General features: G+C 47.4%; 1 protein-coding gene across 1 annotated transcript in view; it reads right to left on the reverse strand.

The window, feature by feature from the left end:
• Positions 1–23,608, reverse strand: part of MPRIP (myosin phosphatase Rho interacting protein) — a 163,459-nt gene that overhangs the window by 22,763 nt on the left and 117,088 nt on the right. Inside the window, exons 8-15 of the mRNA XM_077828413.1 lie at positions 18,452–18,593; positions 17,682–17,798; positions 11,603–11,659; positions 8,600–8,668; positions 7,941–8,030; positions 7,287–7,396; positions 1,803–2,394; positions 709–825 (exon numbers count right to left, since the gene is read on the reverse strand). Of these exons, the coding sequence (XP_077684539.1) occupies positions 709–825; positions 1,803–2,394; positions 7,287–7,396; positions 7,941–8,030; positions 8,600–8,668; positions 11,603–11,659; positions 17,682–17,798; positions 18,452–18,593 (1,294 nt within the window). The remainder of the gene's footprint in view (positions 1–708; positions 826–1,802; positions 2,395–7,286; positions 7,397–7,940; positions 8,031–8,599; positions 8,669–11,602; positions 11,660–17,681; positions 17,799–18,451; positions 18,594–23,608) is intronic.

Genomic DNA, 23,608 nt, shown 5'->3' on the forward strand with positions numbered 1-23,608 from the left:
AGTCAGCAGCTGAAATGCTACCTAGACCAGAGAACAAGAAGAAATTCTTGCTGAGCCAGCCTGCTGCAGCTCCATAAGCTTTGCCCCTCCTTTTGGGGCACGGCAGGAGTCTTCTTTGCTATATCTAAGAGCCTATAAAAGAGTGGAGAGGAAGAGAGTAGCTGCTCCTCTCTCCTTTCCTAACCACCCCAAAGCACAATTCCAGGCCTTTCAGAGCCACCAGCTTTTAATACAGCCAAAAGCCAGCACAGAAGTCCATAAGAAAGGTCAGGTGGCCAGAGCAGAATTCACAGCCCTGAATGCACAGGACAGGAGATGGGGGTGTGTGCACGCATCGACACCGATATCAAAGTGAACTTTGTCAAGGTTGTTTCCACTATGCCTCTGGGGCTCATTTTCCTTTAGTGAAACCTTGCTGGCCATCATATCTTCTGTCTCTACACAGATATGAATGCCCTAGGGGGACGAGTTCCTCTCCACCAGAACCCAGACCATTGGAACAGTAAAGGAATTATTAAAGAAATGCTCTTTATGAGGCCGGGAAAGGATGATGGCAGCATTTAAGAGGGGCCAAAGTCTCTTGGGGCACAATAGGGTTTGCACATTTCTGCTCCACGCTGGATGCACTCATGAGCACCCTGGACTGAAGCCCAACAGGTTTGCAGTTGCAGCGAAAGATGGAGATTTCTCCCTCTCTCACTCTCCTACCTGCAACACGTAGCCTTCCCTGGCACTCTGCTCCCGGCCCAGTGCCACCTTCAGCTGGCCCTGCAGGACCCGGTTCTGCTCGAGGAGGTCTGATGCCTCCTTCTGGCTCTGCTCCAACTGTTGGAAATGGACAAAGACAGAACCCAAAGGGGTGGTTGAAGAAGCACGGAAGGAAGTGGTTCAAAAGCATTTAGCATGGAGCGATCTCCTCTCTTCCTGCTGAGATTTGGGCTTTATTTAATTTGACAACACCCCCCCTCTCAGACCAAACACAGAAAACCCCAACGTTATGAATTTGTTTAATTTTTGAAGTTCGCTGAAATGAGGGACTAACAGCACTGGCAGGAGCCAGGCATAACCCAGGCAAGCTCTCCTTCCCCCAACCACAGCTCTGCTAATGCACCTTCATTCTGACCTGCAGCAACCAACCCATGTTATGCCAGACTTGGGCCTCTTCCAAGTAAGTTGAGCTTCCTACCCCTCCTTTCCTAGCTCATTTATGGCATCAACTTTCTTTCTGGTTTCCAACAACATGAGATTGCTCATTGTGCGTGACAGACAAGCAGAACCAGCTTTGCACACTTACAAGGTGTGCAGGTCGGCAGAGCTGTTGTGCGCACACGCACACACAAAATCACACTCACAATTATAGGTTCAGAAGTTGAAGCCTGATTTCAGACAGCATTAATATACTTGAACTGGGCTCAGATCCTGCTCAGATCACAGTGGAAGGCTTGTTAATAAACAACCACTACAGCCTCTGGCCTGACTTGACTAGAAAAAGATGCCAAAGGACCCCCATTGCAATAATTGTCCTTCCAGGAGATGTAGAAGTAGGGAAGAGCCAATCAAATCGGAAGAAAATGGGAAATGCCAGGTCATGGGCCTGGTCCCTGTATTTCCCCAAAGGGGCCCTATAGTGTCCACTTATCCCCTTTGCTCTTAATGCAGCAATAAATTCAGCCTGTGACTGAACTGTCCAGCTGCTACCCACTTTGGTGTAACGTGAAGGCCCATCACCACACAGGCTGAGGCAGCTCAAGCAGCCCCTTGGAGCCAAAGCCCTGACTTGCTCCCTCCTCCTCTCATTTTACCTCCTTCTCCAGCAGTGAGGTTAGCTGCTGCTTGTGGATCCCGTCGTCTCGGTCATCTGGTTGGGCCAGGTGCAGGGGCATGATGGGGATTTGCTTCTCCTCACGTAGTGGGGTCGTCTCCACCTGGTGCCATCGCTGCTCGATCTCCACATGGACATTCTGTGGCTTTGCCTCCCCTGCGATGGGCAGGCCTGGGATCCTGTCCACCTCCATCCTCAACATGTCATCTGGGCCTGCCCCATCAACAGCATCGATCATCTCAAAGCGCTTCCGTCTCTCCTCTCTCCGCCGAGCCCGCTCCCGTTCCAGCTCCCCGGGGTCTGCGTCCGGAGCACTGGGTTCCCTGGGGAAGGCCGTGGAGCCGCTCTTCGAGGACTCTGCAGCGAGGGCTCTCTCCTGCGCCAAGGCTTGCTGAATGGGGCGGAACTCAGCCCAGTCAAAGGTTTTGGAGCGCCCCTCTCTCCTGCGCTCCCGGGCACGGCTCCGTTTCTGCTCAGGATCCACCTCAGCTTGGTCCGAGTCCTGCTTCTCACTTGGCTTTGGACAAGTCTCAAAAGAAGAGCTGGTTTTGCTTTTCTCTTCTGGCAAGGAGCTGTTACGACAGAGGAGGAAAGAAAACATCCCTCAGCCCACTACAGAGATGCAGCCCATGATTGCACTTATGCCGAAGGAGCTACTGCCACAGGGAGATGACCGAAGCCCATTGAAATGCCATGTGTGTTCCTGGGCATCCCTCTCCCACCATCATTGAAGCTCCTCATGGTATCTGGACTTTGGCCAGGAGCTACTGCTCTCCTTTTCCCTTGAACTCTGTGTATGAATTTAGTGCTGATGGAAGGTGCCAGCTGGCAGCCCAAGGACGCAAAGCCCTTTAGTTTCTCAACAGAGTGGGGCAGCATAGGGTAACAGTGCAAACTTCCCCACACTGTCCCCTCGCCATTGTGCCGCAGCGTTGGCTTGGGAGGCCCACTCCCCCTTCAAACACACCCTGCTAGCAACAAGAGTTCTCTCTATGCTGCTCACTCGGGACTTGGCCTCTGCTGAGGCTGCCAACAAAGTGGCCAATGGCAGTACTGGGATGTGGGCACTTGTCCACTAGGAACAGGATGGAGGCCAAACAGCAGCCCTCAAGTGCTAACTTTATAATCATTAACCCCACGGGCAGACTTTGAACAGTACATCCCTTCGGAGCCATCCAGTCCTCACCCCATCCCTCCGTGAAGCCCTCTTTCTAACCATCATGATCCTTCCACCCAATTCATTTAATGAGCCACAGGCATGTGTTCATTGCAATATTGCAACTGGTCACCATCACAGTGATTCTGGGATGTAGCTTCAGAAAGGCATGGAGAAGGAGGTGGAGATTCAGCAGTGACAGAAGAGGAAGCACAGAGAAGCACATGACCATCTGGGAGGGGTTTGGTAACACCTTTCAGGTTTTTCCGAGCTTGGCAAAGGCTCACCCAAGAACTTCTCCATGCCACTTTCTGGACTGAAAACACTGCCCCCTAGAATTGTGATCAACACTGTAGTTAGTCCTGGACTCTGAGACCATGTGCTCTTATGCTTCCCCCGCTGGGCCAGCAGCAGCACAAGAGCTGTGCATGCTACTGCAAAGGTCACTGATGATGCCGAATGCTCAAACAAGAAAGTAAATCAAAGGAAGCAATGGCCCTCTAGTGCCGAGTTAGAGGGGAGTGGGATGGGGGAGATGTATACTTGTCAAGCAGGAAAGGGTAAAGTTAGTAGGGAAAGGAAACGTATGTCCAAGCTTCTACGGACAACCTATAATAAAGTCCTGGATTATTCAATATAAATGCATACATGCCAGCCTTGTGCATGCAGATTAGAATTAAAACAAATAAAATGGCAATAAGCCAACTCCATGGAATGTGATTCCCACAGGATAATTCTGGCCCGGATGGTCCGGGAGGCATCACTCAAAACCCTGCTGGTAACAGAGCCTCCCGTAGTGCCATTTCCCAGTAATTGCACCCGTGCTGTTGAATTCACCTTCAGCTTGACCAGCCCCTCCTTCCTCTGCCCGGATCTTGCCCCTTAAAGGGACAGCACCCCCATGTTTGTCCTTAGCTTAGCTAAGTACATTTGTGTTCAGCAAGCTTTGGTGTGTCAAGCTACTTAGCTTCCTACGAAGATGCAGTGAAGAGAGCCATAAAGCCCTCGTATGGGGCGTTCACTGCAGCCAACCAAAATTACAGCGGTATCCTAACACTGAAGTTACATGCATGAAGACTGCCACCCTTTAGAGTGGGTATAACAGCGGAGGATTTCCTTGGAGCATTTACAACAAAAAGGTTCCTCCCTACCTGTGCCCCACCAAAACCCGTATATGCACATTTCCAAAGAATGCAACGCAAGGGAATGACTCTGCCTGGTTCCTATGCTAGTATCTTCCGATGCACTTTCACCCACAATGAAACTACAGGCTCAGGTGGGCTTAGTTTTAAGAAACTCTTGAAGTTTCAGGTTTGTCTTTGAAAACCAGCCTGGAGAGACACTCTTCAGTACTGTCCACTGCAGCTAACAAAAGAAACTTCCATACTGCACCATGATGAAACTGCACTATTCGTATTCAGAGGTACTTTCGACCCTCATGCTTGAGGCTAGATGTCTCCAAAGCAAACGTACAGCCAGGAAGTCAATCTGGTTAACTGGTTAAAACAGCATTTTACACAAGTTAATAGTAAAGAGACATTGTCTTAAAACAGACCGGAGGTTGAGAGCAAAGAGAATCCCTGGACTCCGAGCCATTGTCGGAAGACTGAAATGATACAGCTCTGACCCCAGACTTCTCAAAATGAGTCAAGAATGCCCTGTTGTCATATCTGTTACCGACTTGCTTCCCCTCTGCACACTTCAGAGGGGCACAGATTACATGTCACGTCATATGAATAGCATTTAGAAACGAACTGAGGAGGATGCAGTGACACTGACCTAGAAGATAAAAAGGAAGTCTCGGATGTGCCCAACAGCCCACACATTGCCATTAATACTACTTGACTATTTCCCACCTCCAACCCATTTTTCTCCTTCTGCTCAAATGAGTTACCTCAGCCCTCATTTGCTCTGGAAAGGCAATCACTGGCTAAGAGGGTGGGGTGGAGGGTGCTTTTTAATAGCTGTGGGGAATGTCTGGTTACTGCTCCTTTTAGGTCAGGAACAGGGTGTGGAAGAGTTCAAAAATGGTATGAAATTGGCAGGCAATTGCAGCTAGAGCCGGCTTGGAGACTGAGCCCAAGTAGGAGGTGGATGGATTTAGCAGGTAAAGAAGGACGCACTTGCTGTGCTGAGCACATTCATTGTTGTTACTTTATTTTTCCGGTGGTGATTATTCTGACCCAACTAAAGAGTTTGCAGTTGGACTGTGAGCTCTTTGGTGCAGGGACCATCTTTTTGTTCTGGTTTTATACCGGTCCCAGCACAATGGGGTCCTGGCCCATGACTGAGGCTCATAGGTGCTACCACAATGCAAATATTAATTATACTGTAGTTTAAAACACGTATATTTGACTTAATGAATTTCAGGAGACATAACACAGGGCAAACAAACAGATGTCAAAAGGGAATTAAAGTGAATTTGGGGGGATCAATCCAGCCCCTAGTGGAGAGATGCTGACATCAGCAAAACCACCATCCCAGATGGTCACCTTAGGGCCCCTTTCAGCAGATTTGCCATATGCTGAACTGACCATGAAGACTAAACTGCTCCGACCCCTTGACACCCCGAAGTGGGATACAGATCATCACTACTAGCACTGCAGGGTAAAGCACTTGCAAGCCCTTAGTCCTGCAAACCTCCTGTGCTCTGGGTCTCAGCCTCACAGAACTCCCGCCTCCCAACCATTTGAGAACGTTAACAACACGCACCAAGACGGGCTGGGGCACCCAGTGCATGGGCGCATACACGAGGACGTTAAGTGCACTCCTGGGATCCGGAGATCATATTTACAGGGCAATGGTTCTCTCGACATTTGGTAGTTCCAGCTTAGTTGCGGAGGCACATGCTCAAATAGTTCCAATCCACATCACTGACCAAATTCACTCATTGCACAAAAATTCTGAAATAAGCTAAATTAAAACTATTGCAATTGACCTAGATTTATTTTTGCTAACTTGACAAAACAGGAATTTACACAAATCCTTAGAGGTTTTACTGTCCCCTCTAATTTACTCGGTCTTGTCCATCTTCGTAACTACGCACATCGGAAGATACCATTGTGTGGAAATCAAGTATCAAGAGCAGGTTGCTTCTTCCCTTCTCTCTCATTTTAATTTTAAAAATGAATGAAAACTTCAGGACTTTCTATCTGGAGTGCAGAAAACGGGGAGCATGCAGTGACTCACAAGAGATACAAACCACAGAATGTTAATACAGGAGAGAACACAGTTTTCCAACCTGGGCTTCAGCACCGATAGTTTCAAAGAGAAGTTTTTCCTGGGAATGCATGGAAATCAAACATATGCAGGAGTGAGGAAAGAGGAGGACTCCCAGAGAGCCATGAGAGATCCACCAGCCAGCCCTGTCAGGGATGAGGGGGTATTTGAGTGGGAGAGGGGAAAGAGATCATGGAACATCTCTGGATAGACAGCACTGGGTGGAGAGAACTCTTCCACTGATGCTGGGGGAATCAGGCACAAATTCACTTGCTGCCAGTTGAGTATGCATAAGAGAAAAGGGGTTAATTGTGTGGGTGCATCTTCCTGGCTGGCTGTTGTGTAGTGAATGAACCCAGGGATCAGGATGTGTGTGGCTTGATGCAGTGCCGAACTATGATAATTTTTAGTTGAGAGAAAGTAAAGCCCACTTTACCCACAGCTGCAAGGTCTGACAGCAGGTATTATATGAAATTTGTGAGTGCCTTCCTCTTGTACCGAAAGCTTTCCAATTGGACGAAGGCCATCCTGTATCTTACATGAAGGGGAAGAAGTTGTTGCAGCTATCTAGAAGGTCAGAGAAGAAATGCTTCTCACTGAGCACAGACTAAAATTGGGTTCAAGCAAATTCAGCTTTTAATTTAAAAATTGGCATTTGCTGAGGTGACAGGCTGATCTTGCTGAAAAGAGGAAATGGGAAACCCAATATAACCAACCCCAAACCAGGGGTTGCACACACCTCTAAGAGTGACCATGAATACAGGTGCGTGCCTCTAGGTGAGGCAGGTGGGTGTGCAAATGATCTTTAGCAGATACAAGCTGGAGGAACGCTCCCTTCTGCAGATGGTTGCACATCGGTGTGCAAAACAGGAGGAACTTTGGCTGTATGCATCTTGTGCCACTGCATAAACAGCAGGAGAGCAAACGGTGTCCAGCCTAAGCCCAGAGAATGGGAATAGCCAGAACATTGAGTGGGAGGGACCAGAAAGAGTCAGAAAGGGGGTGGGTATTTCTGGACAGCAAGTGAGAGGATAGAGGGGAATGGGTAAAATGGGAGAGATGGGCATTGTTCTTTTCCTAGTTCTTTACCTGGTCACATCTGGAGCAGCTGTGGGGCGAACGTGCTTCATGATTGTCTGGATCCAGTTTCGTCGAATCCCAGAGGTCATGGCAGACAGGGTGAATTCCCCTTCTTTAGTCTAGGCAAAGAGGAGGAGCAGGTCAACATGGCTGATTCTATTGGGCAGCACTTTCCTTCCCTTCAAGGGGTTGCCAGGACTCACTCCCCAGCCTCACTCTTCATCCCTCAGTGCAGAGACTAGAAATCTAGGTCATAGTGTGGTACCGTGTAGACAAGCCCTGAGTTTGCCAAATGTGTATCACTCAAGTCCTTAAGAACATTTTCATTGGGTATTTGGAAGAGAATCATTAAATCCACTCCTTTCTCCCACCCCCATTTCTTACCAGCAACTATTGATCAAAACATGAACCAATGACTAGCCAATCACATGCTTCAAGGCACAAGCTGGTCACCATGTGAGGGGAGTCAGGAAGACATTTCCCTTCCCATCGGATAGTATCCACAGTGATGCGTTATAAGAGTGGTTTCATTTGCCTCTGATCCATCCAGCATTGGTGACTGCTGGAGATGGACCACGGAGTCTGTTGGGATAAGGAAACGTCTGCCACCCTCTCTCCAACTGCTCCCCGTAGCAGTGTTCCCGTTCCCCAAAGCATTCTTACATGGATCTGGAAGCCATAGTTCCGCTGAACTGGATATTCGGTGACATCATAGCATGTAGACAAATCAATTTCTCCATCCAAATCAGCTGCCTGGGGAACGAGAGAGAGGAAAACTGTAGGGATCGTTGCACACTAAAAGTGCGCGCACCCATGTTCAAAAGCAACATCTAACAAGAAGCCACTTAGGAAACTTCACCACAAGGTCAGCAGTCTCGTTCTCAGCATCAAGGACTTACGGCAAGACACATAGTAGAGCCCATATAGACATATTAACATGGATGCTCCATGCCATCAAAGGGCCTGCAGAGTTGGGATAAAGAGTGATCAAACTCCTGTTCAGGAAGAGACGTGGCTTTGATCTGGGGTTGCACCAAGCTCTGCCTCTCATTGAATCCCTGAGGACTGAGAGCTTGAGAATGTGCACTGCTGGGGATGCTCTTGTTGCTGGAAGCATCCAATTAACTTCAATGCACCCCCAGGCTTTCTGCTCTTCTAGCTCACTTGTGAGGCACAAACACAAATCCAAACAGGAACCTGAACTCCCACCCAGGACACAGCTGTGTTCATATGGAGAATTGTAGGAGCAATGCTGAAGTCATTTAGGACTTACCAGAGTCTGCAATGAATAGGGTTTAAACTCTGAGGAAAGAGACACCTACCTCCTCTGCCACGGAATCCCTGTAGTATCTCAGGCTCTGATCCGTCAGCACAAACCAGTGTTTCTTCCACTAGGAAACAAACAAGGCAGGCCCTTTAACAAGCTGTTCCTTTCCCACGCCTGGGGCGGCTGCGGTATCACCTCACAGCTCACTAAGGTAAAGGTAGAACCGTTGACCACCCCCCTCTGTTGTATAAACAGCTGGGCAGACTGCAATGACCCGCTCTGTGCTCTGGTGGGGCACTCAACCTCTCACAGCTGAAAGCCAGTAGAAAAATCAATGAGAGGGAGAGGGCTGCTGAGGTGAGTCAAGAACATGGCTTCCACCTATAGGATCCTCTCCTGTCTGAGTGGCGATGTTTGTTGAGCCAACAACAGTTTGAGCTGCAAAGGCTCCACCATCACTCAATGATAACACGTGGCCATGACCAGAAAAGTCATCACAAATATGTTGCATTCCTTGGACCTTCAGAGTCCTTCCTTTGCAGTTTACTGACAAGACACCATGTTTAATGACTGCATTCTTCGGCTCAGAAGGACGTGTTCTTCATGATTTATGAATTTGGACAGATAACATTCCTGTTTATTTCTGAAGCAGATAGGAATTGGGTGGTTTTCCCTTAACTAGGTTGTATGTGACCCCTCTAGTGGCACTCCCTGTCTGTTTCAGAGGCCACCACAATCCTTGAGAGCAGCAATGTAGCTAGACCTTGCACCTTGCATTTTGCATGTAGTTAGTATCACAGTTATTTGGATCCCTCCCCACTGTGTTTGCAAGGGTCCTTCACATTACCTCTATTGTGTTAAGAGCAAAAAACTCACAATAATTTCCAAATATTTGCCCCTTGTTTTTGTCCATTTAAAGTAACGTCCTGCTATTATTATTTATATTACTGTACCGCTTAGGAGCCCTAGTCATGAACCATGGACCCCACTGCATTAGCTACTTCACAAAGCTTGAACAAATGGACAGCTCCAAAGAGCTTACACTTTACATAAGAACATGAGAACAGCCACACTGGGTCAGACCAATGGTCCATCTAGCCCAGCATCCTGTCTTCTGACAGTGGCCAATGCCAGGTGCCCCAGAGGGAATGAACAGAACAGGGTAATTTATCAAGTGGTCCACCCCCTTTCATCCAGTCCCAGCTTCTAAGAGTAACATAAAAATGGCCATACTGGGTCAGACCAATGATCCATGAGACAAGAGACAAAAGATGGATACAGAAAGGCATTTCTTTCAGAACTCACATCCTAGCACTTCATTCGAAGTGTTGTAGCTAAAAATCAGGGTTTAATAACCATATTAATTTCCTTGACTTACTGCCAGAGAGAGTCCAGTTCCCCCACCTAAGAGAACCAGATCAAACAGTTCTATGCTTTCCCTTGTAAGTGTTGCCTTTCAGTTACATGCACTAGTATTTCCAGCCCTGTTTGCATGGAAAAAGAGACATTTTCTGATGAGAACTGAACCCTGCCAAACCTGGATCTCATAGCTCGATTTGTAGTCTCCCTCCCCGCCCAAAAAAAAAAGAGCTGACTAAATTATGATTCCAGTCTGTAGTGCTGGGGATTAATAGAAAGGGCAGAGCTTGGATCTTCACGCAGCAGACTGAGATGCAATGGTGGCAGGCAGGAGAGCACTGCTAAACTGAATGCACTGGATGTGCAGAAAAGCAATGAACAAACTTGACATCATTTTTACAGTCCGTCGTTTTCCTGATGGCAGCGGCACTTTGAGGAGAGGATGGACTCCCCACCAATTCCCCAAGCTTCAGAATCTGTACCCTAGCCCCAGCTTACACAGTCCACATCGCTCCCCCAGCCTCCCCGGCTGGGGAGGAAGTGGGGGCAGGGGGAAGACAGAGGGAAAATCAAGGGAGGGGATTATTTATAAATAGTAACATGAGCTCAGTCACAACCCAGTATCATCTGCCAGCCTTTAAGGCTGTGGGAGCTGAGCACTTAACCACAACCCCTGAGGGACGGAAGGAGAGGAAGGTGGGAAGCTGGTGCTTCCATTAGTGCCTTAATGGAGACATTCTGATTTAATCTAATTGCTCTCTCTCTCATTGTTCCCATGATTCTGAGGGCGCATGTTCTGCACCTGATTAGTGATTCTGAAGAGGTGGCTGTGACCACAAGGGAGATGAGGCCAAGAGAACCAATGGTGCAACCCCCGCTGACCTCAACTCCCTAGAAACCTGTTAAATGACTTTCAGATGCAGGGGCCTGAATCCTCTGCGATGCAGAATGCCAGCCATTCCTGCCCCAAGTAGGCCCTGCTTGTGTGGTGATGGTGGGGAGATAGGTAGAGCTCACCTAGCAATGGCTGCCTGGCCTGTGCCAGGCTATAGATTTGACCGACTTCTCCCTGCACACTGCTCTGCCAAGATGCCTCCCCCCAGGTGTAAAACAGGGCAAATACAGATCCACCTTGCAGGGGTGGTACAAGTTTGTTACTGTGGGAAGGTGGAAAGTGCTATATAAATGCTGAGCACTGCACACGAATCATCTTAGGAGCCTGAAACGTGTGTGTGTCTCTCTCTCACTCACACACACACACTCCCCCCACACACCCCCATACCTTTTCCCTTATTAACCTGTTCAGATCAGGAGTTCAGGCCCTCATAGTTCTACGGCAAGGTGGGAAGCTGAAAATGCACCAGCTCTGACGGGGGGAAATCTTGAGTCCTGTCCCAGGGGCTGGACAGGGTGGAAAGCCTTTTGAGTTCATCTTTAACGAAGAATCTGTCCTGCTCACAAATGAGCAGCCACACAGCTGCACCCCTTGGCCATTTATTTGGATTCTGGGTGTAGCCACAGCGCCATGTGCACAAACGCAGACAGACAACTGCACTGTGCCAGGCCACAGGGAAAAGGGACAGTCCTCTCCCCAAGGAGGCCATGTTACAGGTGGGCAAATGCCTGGTTACATACAAATGCTGACTGACCACAGCATCCAAGATGGTGGCTGAGAAAGAGCATGTCCCACTAGACTTACCTGTCCATCCTCGTATTGCTTCGTCAGCCATCCCTTCTTGAAGTTCAGCAGGTCAGGCTGCAAAGAGAGGAAAGAAGGAGACATTTAGATCTTTTCGAGGATTCAGATGAAGTGCTGGCTTCCAACTCTACCATGGAGAAATCCCTCAGCAATGATTTATACAGTATAATTAAGGCTATGATTTTGTCATGGACATTTTTAGTAAAAGTCAGGGACAGGTCACATGTAATAAACAAAAATTCACAAAAGCCGTGACCTGTCCCTGACTTTTACTAAAAATGTCCATGACAAAATGGGGAGGGAGGAGTGTCCAGCACCCTGCCCTGCTGTGGCTGGGAACTGTGGCCCCTGCCCACTGGGTGGGAGCTGCTGCGGCTGGGGAGATGCGGGGGGATTCTTCCCCAGGCTGGGGAGCTGCAAGGGTTCCCCTGCTACCTGCTCTGGGGGGTCCCTTTAACCCACGGGGACTAGGGAGCTCCGGGGGATGCCCCCGCCCGCGGACGCTGGAGAGATATGGGGGATTCTCTCCGCCTGCCCCACGGCGACTTGGATTCCCCCCCAGGCTGGGGAGGTCCAGAGGGAGCAACAGTGGGAACGCTGGGGTAGGCAAGGCTGCTGGCTTTTTAACCCAGCCTGTCTAGACAAGATGAAAGAGGCTGCTGCAAACAAGGCCTTGGTGTTTCAGAGATTAGGTATCACCTGGGCAGCCACGGTCATGCAGAAGGTATTTTGCAGGGGAACCCAAGTGCCCTGCTGCCATTTCTTACAGAGTCCCCTTCATAACAAAGAACAGCTAGTAAGAAGAGAGGTAAGGAAAAACTGTCAAGTTCCCAAGCTTGCTGGCTGGAGAAGTTATTCTCTGTTCCCCAATTCCTCAGACATACAGCAGCACAAGGAGCCACTGACTAGCCAGGTGTTTTAATGATGACTGCACAGCTGTCCTACTTCCTCCTCCAAGGCACCCAAAGCGTACAAGACTGAGTGCAGCAGTGCCTGGGCAGGGAGGAGTCATCAAAACAGAGAGCAAAAAAATAAGCCAAGGAAACTGGCCAGGAGAGGGTGGGAATCAGATGTGAGACAGATGGAAATTCATCAGCTCTCCAGGGGAAAGCAAGCAGATGGGAGGTCTCCAAATGGACACTAGTTGTGCAAAGCTCAGCATCATCGCAGACACTGACCACCTAGTGGGGTCCAATCAGGCTTCAGTTTCAGGTTTGGCAATCCAATCAGATAAAGTTTTTAAGGCCCGGCTTGACAAAGCCCTGGCTGGGATGATTTAGTTGGGGTTGGTCCTGCTTTGAGCAGGGCATTGGACTAGATGAACTCCTGAGGTCTCTGCCAACCCTAATCTTCTATAATTCTAAAGTTCCCGTAAGCAAGAAAACAGCCCCGTGGCTAGAAGAGCAGGAGCCAGGTGCCTCCTGCTCAAGGATTCTTTGGACTTTTGCCACTAAAGTGTAAAAAGAAGGTTGCGGAGGTATCTATGCTGGTCCTTGCGCTGGCTGGGTAGGCAGAGATTGCGGGCAAGGGCGAAGTTCAGCAAAGTGCAAGTTTCCCCGACAGCAGCCACACACAGCCAGTGGAAACCTGCTCAAGAAGTTCCACTTCCACCCCCTCCCATCACCCAAGATCCAGCTTTTGCTTCACGCTGGCCAGACCCCATACAATTAGTCTATGCTACTGGAGCAGGAAGATGACTGGGGGGATGAGGGGAGAGAAGATGCCGCCGACATGGAGACCAGCCTATTTATCCAGAACATCGTGTTGGGTTTCTCCATTGTTTCACACCGAAGTGGTGGCAGCTGCGGTCCCCGATATGCCCCATGGAGGCAGGGAGAGGCAGAGTGTTGCCTTCCTTGTGCATACCAGGGTGCCATATTATTGCTCAACTCCAGGCGTTGCACACGAGCTTTTCATCCTTCGAGACTTGGGGAGCGACATCCATGGACTTCGCAGCTTTCACTGGTGTGACGGGGAAGGAGATTTTTCTCCAAAGCAAGCCAGGTTCTAAGGGCCCTGCTCTCTCCCCGCCCCCCGCCCCCCATTAGCTCTTAGGTACCAAACCCTGGAGTCTGCTGGCACAATCAGAAAGCCCAGGCCTACCTTATCCTTGTGGCTCTTCATTAGTCTTCCATCCACAAAGCCTCCTTGCCCCCACTCCCTGCTTCTCTGCCTCTATTTATAAACTCTGCTTGGCATGGCTGGCAGCTGGCAATCACGTGGTACAGTGCGTATCAACATATGGCCGAGTTCCTATTTACGAGGCCATGAAATACCCTAGAGGTTTGCATGAAGGGAGTACCAGCATCTCATAACCCTATATGGAACCCTGGTCAGATTTCCTTGTAAGTGGATTTAATAGTAGGCTGCACCTAAAAGAACAGCCTTTAACTCTGAAGAGGGGACTTTTCCACACAGGGGTGAGCTGAAAGTTTCTTATTTCGCATCCTGTTTATTGCATGTTAATGTAGGTGGTGGAAGTATTTTCCCTCCCTCGCTGATCAGCTCCTCCTTCAGCTTCAGCCTGCAGGCAAGATATAATCCTGTTTTTAGGACATCACAACCTGTTGTCATGAAAGTGACGGATGCCAAGCATTGCGGCTTTGAAACCTCACAGCAGGATCAAGTCAGAGATGCAGCTGGGAGCGGAGGAGGAGGAGGAGTAGGAGAGAAGCCAGGTTTAAATGAACCAGCACAAATCTATTGGCAATGGCAAAGGAAGCCGTGAACACAGGGGAAAGGAAATCTAAACAGAAATCTGTTAAATCCAGTTTGTCCCTCAATGTCCTTAAGGGGAAGGATACCCAGTTCAGCATCACAAAAACCAGGGGAATAATACCCGAACACTGCTCCAGAAACACTACAGAATCCGAAGAGGAGACAGCAAAGAGATTCACCAATGGCCAGGACCACCCTGCATTTGCAATAGCATGACCAGGTGGGATATGCCCACTGGACCCTAACAGATAATCCCTGTTGAAAAGGCAGCCTTGAATGCTGCATGGATTGGGCACAGGTAAGAGACTGTGCTGAGTACCCAGAGCTTCCAGAAACCAAGCTCACTAAGTTATGCGAGCTGCAGCATCTTTTTTTTATGATTGGTTAACCTAATGAAAGAGCCCGGATTCTCTTGTGAGAGAAGGCGATGTTCTGATTATACCACCAGTGGTCCTGGTGAGCCACAGCCCCTCTGCAGGCAAAGACTACAGAAAAGAGCTTCATGATCACCCATGGAGAGTTGGAGAGCTCTGTACTGCTACGAAGAAACTGTATTTTGGATCCACGTTGATTTGTTCCCAGCCAAGCATTTTGCAGAGGAAAGCAGAACTAGTGAAGATGTTACAGACTTTCGAGGGCAGAATACTTACTTGCTGAAAAAAATTGTAAAGGAAGGGCAGGGTCATCATTACAGAAAAATTCTGGGAGGGGCAAAGTTCTGTCAGCTTCTAGAACGCTGTGTGTGATTATATTATATCCAGAAACATTGGATGGAACATACAGAGCTATGAAAAGTCTGGGGTTGGGGGGGTGGGGGTGGCAACTGCCACCCTGCACCATGACAAATGACATCCCTGGGGAACAATCTTCTATTAAAGCAGAATTAGATCCCTGCTTAGCAAACCTTCAAAGTCCACTAGAGCTCTTAGTTTAAACTTAGTGAAACTAAGGATTTAAAAGCCACAGTAGCAAGAAGATGCTGTTAAGTTGCCTCATCAGTAACAGAACCATATTTCAAGGCAGAAGAAGGGGTTTCATTGAAACATTGACCCAGAACGACAGAAGACAACAGAGCTTTTTAACCGTCAGCTGGTAGTGAGCCTCCAGCCAAATGAACAGACAAGCAATAGCTTGGCTCAAGCTAGCATGCTAAAAAATACCAGCATGGGTATTGTGGCACGGGCGGAGCAGCTTAGGCTAGTCACCTGAGCTCAGACCCAGGCGGTTGGGTGGGTTGACCCTGGCAGCCAGCCCGAGCGGTCGCCTATGTCATGATGCTGCTAAATTTTAGCATGCCAGCTTGAGCGGAGCTAATGTGCGTCTGTCGCCCTGGGCTAGGAGGCTCGCTCCCAGCTGCAGGGTAGACATACCCTTAGGCAAATCTGTCACCGCACCTAGTGTTTGCTGTATGCCATGCACAGACATGTGGTGAGGGGGATCAGTGCCTTTGTACAAGGAACTAGAGCCAGAGCTTGAGAAGAGCCAGATGCTGGAACTAACAACTTGGTGGAACTAGAAGGTCCATGATGACCAGGTCAAATAGAGGGATGCACACAGACTGGGGGACAAAGAGACAGACGAAATATGGACCTGAGAGGGACCCAAGGACTCGACCCCAGTGCTTCATCCACACATGAATGATCCTCCACAAACCAAAGAAATCCTGACAACAAAGGTGAAGTGGGTGAATGCAACCCTTAGCCTGTGTCTGAGAAGAAAGACTTGCCTGATAATAAATGTCCCAGTCCCATAGGACTAGCCAAGTCTTCAGGGGAAACTTGGAATCACAAAGTTATAAAACAGGGGGAGAAAAACAAGTGAGTGAATGAGGTTGGTAACAGAATTGTTCAACTTCTGTTACTTTAACAGCAGGAGTTGCAAAATAAAGGGATAAGGGGTGCAGGGAAATAGTGCATATCCTGCTAATTGGACTACGTAATTCCTTGTCTTAACTAAATGGTTAACACAAAGTCACACTTCTTGAATTGCGCAAATACTAAGTAACTTGGGAACAGCGCTAACGGCATAAAAATAAAGAGCTTTTGTAGATGTACAAATCCTACAATAAAAACTGATACATAAATGCAATGCTTTGTGTGTGAGCGCGTGCTGGGTGGGCGTGCGTGTCTGTACACAAAGCTCGAACAAAAGCTGTTTGCAGACAAACGTGTAGCACTTATTTAGAATGGCTCAGGGTCTTCTGCACAGAGCTGCACGTACATTTATACCACCCACTAGCATACAACACTGAGTAGGTGGGAGGAGAGCACTGCTTGAAGTTCTCTCATTTTGTTCTGCTAACCTTGTTTAAGTCTGGTTGGCATTTGAATCACAGAGAAATACAAAGCCTTACCAAAATTTTGTGTTGCAAAAATCATTATTTCTAAAACTATGCTGTGCTCACATTGCTAAATAAAGACCTCTGTTGTCAAGGAATGCAGGCCTGTGAAGCTACTTTAAACATAAGGGGGTTGTGTTATTTCACAGCGAAGTAGAAGGAATAGAACTTCTGGGAAAGCTTTGTGTATTACTGCCCATCTTTAACATTGTTGATTGCAAGTGGAAGGAAGCTACGGATTTCAGTTTCCAAACTTTCCTCTCAAGCTTTCTTCCACTGATGTCTACTTTGCATAAATACACAAAGTAAAGATTTTAAGAATACTTCAGTGTTCATTTGTTAATTTTTCTTAATACACCAAGTCTGAGGTGTTGTTATTTGACGGCATGGGAGTGGTGAACTTGCAATTGATCTGATTCTGGAGCACTGAATGGGACCCAGGAAATTGTATTAACCTGCTGAAATGGTCTGAGTAAGCCACCTCAGATGGGAATGACAGTATGTGAAAACAAAAGAAGGGAGTGTTCCTTTCTGGTAATGGTTGGGCTGATTTGTCACCTTAAGCACATGGCACCTGTATGGCAAACCATAACATTCAGGTAACTGACTATTACACAGAAAAATTGTTTGCCAAATAGGGAAATGAGGAGCCAGTTCCCAGATCAGCTCTTGCATCTGCTCAATGCTCTTAGGAAAACGAACCCCTCCTCCAGGTCTCTGCCTCTCCACTGCCCTGGCAGGGAGATGGACTAGATAAATTATAGGATCTTTCTTTTGCGGGTCTAGCTTCTAACATACTCTGGGCCAAATTCAGATTGGGTTCAAGTAAATTGAATTGCAGCTGTTTACACCAGATCTGGACTTGGCCCCTAGTCCACCATGGGGGTTGAGAGCAATGGCAGAGGAGCTCTCACAAGGCTAACAGCTGAAAGAGATGGAGCGTTTCCATTCAACCAAGAACGCCATGCCAACGTCTTCATTCCCACATGCCAGTATTGAATGAAAAAAACCTTTTGGTCTCACCGTCATGGAGGACTCAGTGGATCTTCTATCCAGTGACTTTGCTCTACGGTGTGGAGACAAAGGGGAAGCTGAGACTTCCAGGATGGATCCTACTGCTGCAGTTTCAGAGGTGAAGTCCTGAAAACAGAATTAGCCCAGATTACTGCAACATCAACACAAAACAGCAACTCCCATTTCTCACAATGTCAAAAACCCAGTGGTGTACGTTTCTTAGACTCCACAATTAAAATTAATGAGCTCACACTATACTTTTCTTTGTGTGCTTTTAGAAGCATCTGGCCCTTCTGGACACAGAGTCCGAGGCATTAGACTGGCTCCAGTACGTCTAAACTCACTTTAGGCTACAAGATTTTCAAGATCACATACTTCTATTAGTTAACTTCTTTTTATTAATACTTCATGTCATCTGCTGTGTTTTTTCTATGCCAGATCTGATGCCTCCCTTTCCTATCCCGGAGGAAGAGAGAGAGAAAGGTGATTTGTCTTCTGTTCTGATCCCACCACCGAAGCAAGGAGACTGAGCAGTGAGTGGCAAATCAGCGCTGCTCACTCGTGCTCGAGGCCTGCCCGCTGGGGTACATGCGCCCTCTGTCCCAAGACCTCTAGATTCTGTGCTCCATGCACAGAAATTGCCAGTTAGGACCTGAAGTCAAGGACAATCCTAGCTGTACTAGGAAGAGCACTAAATAGAAGCTGCCAGCCAAAACCACATCCTCCAAGAACATAGGCAGGTGCCTTCATCCTACCTCAGAGAGAAACGAAAGGCTTACCCGTTTCCTGGGGAAAACCCTCTTCTCACTCCTGCCCTGACGTGTCTCGCTGGAAAGGGAGGGGCCTGCGGACGCATTGGTTTCCATATGCTCTGCATTCTCTATATCTAATGCCTCAAATTTTTCAATTACCTGGGACCGCCTGGAACAGAGAGAGAGAGGAAACCGGTGCCTGTTTAACGCAAAGCAGCGATTGTTTTGCGAGTCACTACAGAATCCCATAGAGCAAGAGGCTCTCCCAGGGTAGCGGCAACAAGGGTTACATCCTACAGAACTCTGAAAAACTACTCCTCTCGAAGCCTGTGCATTCATGCCTTTTTGTTCAAGTTCCCCCTGCATGCTGGAAAACATGGGGGATTCAAGTCAAAGAACAGGTCTCAACTAGACAGGCAGGACTTTACCTGCAGGCTCTGAAGCCATAAGAAAAGATTATAGAACGCTTGACTTCCAGCCTAGGAGAACTAACTGCTTGTGTCAGATCAAACTGGGATGAACTCTTTGCTGGTCATGTACTATAGAAAAGGGGCTCTTCTGGTCTCTGATACACACTCAGCCAGAGGTAGCAGATTTCATATGGAAAATCTGACCTTTCACAGCTTCTGAGCTGCAAGTATGTTCCACCTCCACACAAAGTTATTTTTAATATTATTAGTAGGGTCTGTTTGCCCTTCTTCTCCACCCCCTAATATTTGCACATGATTTAATGCAACAGGGTCTCAATGATCTCCTCCCCAATTCACAATGGCTAGTGGATTGTGCCACAGAGCTTTCCTGCCCTGGCACATTATTTTTAATCTTGAAAACATTTTCTAAACCAGCAATAACTATTTTTCCCAATGAGCCTTCCCCATTCGGCATCTTTGGTTCTGTGTTCATCCCTTCACTATCCAACACTGTAGCAAACCAACCCGTAGACCAGCGTTGCCCTGAGAACGTTTACAGATGTAGAGAGGAACATTCTCAGAGTACAAAGGAAAAAGGATATTTTCTGGTAGCCCCAATATAAACAGTAGGACCCTGACCCTGCAAAGATTCACCCACATGCTTAATGCTATGCTCTGTGAGTAATCACATACACTTTTAGTAGGACTATTCACAATGCATAAATTAAGTGCATGTGTACATTTTTGTAGGGTTAGTGCATTGGTCATCAGAGTGCTGCTCCTGTCCTTGTCTGCAAACATCAAAAGCTATTACTGCAGTAACATGGCATACTGGTCATTTCAAAAGGGTCCTCTTTGTCTAAACCACTCTGCATATCCTGTATGGAAGGAGGTTATTTGCTGCAACACTGACCAATCTTCAACTGCAGTACTAAGCAGCAGAGCCTCTCATACAAGACACTGGTCACCCCTTGCTCTAATAGCAGAGAGGGGACAACTCTAATTTTATTTTTTATATATATTTTATATATATATATATATATATATATATATATTTTGAGGGGGATGGGCAAGGAACCAACCCAAAACATCTCCCTAAGCCCAAACCACAAGCCTTCTGAGGTTGGGGGAACTGCCCACTTTTGCAGCTGGGATCAGCAGCACGCTAGTATGTCATGCCCGACCCCATAACGGGAACTACTGGAATTCTCAAAGAGGCCTGGTAGTGAGAGATTTTTTAGAACAATTTTGTACAGCCAAGAGGTTCAGGTAAGGATCAATCTCTGGGCTTTTATCTGAGACTAGGAACCTTTTTAGAGATTCACCCATCACTAGCACATGCAACAGAGGAGCCCAAGCTGCAAAATTTGGACCCTGATTTTGAACCTTGCTAAAAGTTCAATGCATTGGAAAGATGAGGCCACATCACAATATCTGGATCCAAATTGGGCTTAAATTCTTAATCATAAGGTTTAGAAGTGTTTGAATCTGAGTTTAGCTCATGTTCATCTCCAACATATGTATTTAAAAAACAAAAAAAACCAAAAACGCATCATCAAACAGCAGCCAATTCAGGAGAAATAAGTTGTTTAGTTACCAAAAAATATTTTCCATTCTTCTCTTAAAAGGGAAATTGTGAGGTCAGTTAGGGTTTTACAAATTTTTACCAAATTTCATAAAGTAAAATATGGCTTAAACAAACTTTCTCTTGCGGTGTTTGCAATCCCAACAATGCAGCACAGAACTAGACCATAAGAACCAGACAGCGAAATCAACTAGAAACAAGAGTTTACTAGGTCTGCATTCACTGGAAAAGATAAAGAAAGTGCAAAACGTAGACAACATCAGTAAGGACAGTCTTTTAAATCAATCAAATTTTAGAAATAGCTCACTCCATTTGAACCATCTAAGGCCCCAATCCTGAAAGCTGCAGGCTAGAACCCTGCGCCCTTGTAGAGACCAATTAAAGCCCCACATAAGTGCAGAGGTACACTCATACAATGCAGCCTGTAGGACTGGGGCCTAATCTTTAGTAAAACAGGTAAGGGGAATTTCTTTGCATACTTGATTTTTAACCCAACAGTGCCCCTTTCACCAGCCCAGCCTTCTCTCTCGGACTCAGTTTAGCATGGAATAAGAGACCCATAAATTAACACTGTCTCTTCCCTTTCAGGTGAAGTTCTGAAGAAAATTAAAAACAAAACCAAAAAACCAAAAGCAAGTTGATTTCTCATGAAAGGGGCTGCACCATCGAGTTGTCTACGGCTTGAGATTGAGATGAGATGGTAGCGAAGCAGGCGGAATAAAGGACACGTCACACAGCAACACAGGAGGAGGAGGTGGAGAGCAACAAGACCTGGAAGAAAACAAGGCTGGAAAATGAATGAACAGAAAAGGAAATATATATCTATATCTCTCTATATAAATAAATCAAAGCAAAATCATCCCAAGAATTCATTACCAAAGGTGGGGGGAAGGAGAATCATAGCAACCAAATCAAAGCACCCAGTGTTATCATCATTAGATTGCTCCCTCCATTGGTTAAATATTTCAAGACAGGTATTGCAGTGGCTGACAAAGACACGGTGAGTGTGTGAGAGAGCTGAGATTAATCCATTCTCTGTTATCCCATGCGGATGACAGCTACACATGGGCACCTGAGAGAGAACCTGCCCCTACGAACATCGGCTCCAAACTTCAAAGAAGATATGAAGTATTTAAAGAGATGTGGTGTCATTCAGTACTCTCTCAACTCTTAAGCTAGTCCTAGGGAGCTCATCTTCCATGCAAGCTATTAATCTGCTCCAGGCCACTGAACACAAGCAACAGAATTGAGTTAAAGTAAAGGGGGAGCTACAAAGACTGACAACAAAATCTATAATTAAAATGATTTTCTTTGATGGGGAAGAGTTTTGTTGTATTCATTTATTATTTAGCTGCATGAGAGATTGTAAGAGTGTTTCAGAGAGACAGGAAAGGGAATTACCCCAAGGGATGCACAACATTAGAGGACTGTTACAAGGAAAAAAATAAATAAAATGAAAGGAAGGAGTGAGTAGCCTCTGTTTACAAAGCAAAGGTGTAATGCATTGAGGTTGCAGGGGGACGACACTCACTTCTAAGACTCAAAGACACAGAGAAGGTGTCTGAGAGAAATCCATCAGTACAATTTGTCTGCAATTTCAGGGCAGCTCTGTGATTTATTGAAAATAGGGAGAAATATTTCAGCAAACATGTAACTATGATTCCATAGCAGGTCCCAATTCCTGTAATCAGAGGAGGGTAGAATTTAGGACATGGGTCATGTCTACACTACCAACTTACGCCAACCTATATTAGGTCAACTTACGCCAACCTATATTAGGTCAACTTACAGCCACCACAGTAACTACTGTGGTGGTTCATGTCCACACAACTGCTGATGGTGCGCATCCTCACCAGGAGCGCTTCCACCAACTTACGAGGGGCAGCGTGGGGGGCCGAGAGCCCGAGCTCTCAGCTCCATGTGCAGCTCCCCGCCAGGAGCTAGGCTGACCCCCCTGGGCTCTTGGCTCCCTGCTCTGCGCTTGAAGCCGGAGAGCTGCCGGGTTCCCTGCAGGGAGCCGTGAGCCTCGGTGCAGCCAGGGAGCCCGGTCGGCAGCCCAGCTGGGAGTGGGGAGCCCCCCACCCATCCCCAGGTGACAGCCTGAGCTGTGAGCCGGGCTTTCTTGTCAATTTCACACTCCAGCAGGAAGCCATGAAATTGAAAAGAAGGACAGCCAACAGACGATGTAAGTAACCCACTGTGTCTACAGGTACACTGCGTCACCCTAACTACACCGACATAAGCCCTATGCCTCTTGTGAAGGTTGGAGTTATGATATCAGTGTAGGAGAGCACTTACGTTGGTGGGAGCAAGGCTGTAGTGTGGACACTGACATAATTAGGTCAACGTAAGTGCCTTACGTCAACCTAACTCTATACTGCAGACCAGGCCTCAGTAAGAAGAATCTCCTTTAAAACCCTGCAGGTTATAAGCAAGCATGGGCAAACACCAATCAATCAGAGGGCCTCAAAGCTCTGCAGAGATCAGCACTGAGTAGCAGTGGAATGTGCTATCATTACTAACATGACACACACTATACAGAGAGTGAATGCCACATGAAACTCCCAGCTACAGACAAGCAGTGCCCACATCACAGTTTCAGAGGATACTGTGGTAACCCAAGGAGCAGAGCTTGTGTGGTTAGTCATCACATCTGAATTCCAGTTACCTTTAAGCCTTCTCTCACTAGATGGCAGTAAGATTTTTGCTATATCAAAAATTGCCCATCATAAATCCTGTATTTGTTGACAAACCCCTACAGGAGCACCTCATCCAGGGCATAAATTAAGATATTACCACCTGGAGCTGGTCATGTTCCCTCTCTAGGCTCCTTGCTTGGTGTCAGTAAGGGCAGAGGCTGAAATAAATAAGGAAGCTCAGGAGGCAATGTGAGTAAGGGTCATTTCCTTTCTCCAGCTGGTTAAACAGTTTCCAAAGAGCTTGTAAAACAGATTGTATTTGAGGGAGTAGGGGGTGATGGACTGCATGTGTCACTTGTGGGGAAACGCCTTAGGAACCATCACACAAAAGTTGTTCAAGGAGCTGTCAGGTGGTGGAACTGCAAGGCCTGAAGAATCCGTGGCAGCTGGGAATATGGAACAGGCATCATTAGGTGGAATGCCAAGGCGGCGGCTGAGGAGGGTGTCGGGTGGAGCGCCCCGGGGCTCCGCGGCGGCTGAGGAGGGTGTC

The sequence above is a fragment of the Eretmochelys imbricata genome, chromosome 10 (genome assembly GCF_965152235.1).
Source record: "Eretmochelys imbricata isolate rEreImb1 chromosome 10, rEreImb1.hap1, whole genome shotgun sequence".
In the NCBI taxonomy this organism is placed as follows: Eukaryota; Metazoa; Chordata; order Testudines; family Cheloniidae; genus Eretmochelys; species Eretmochelys imbricata.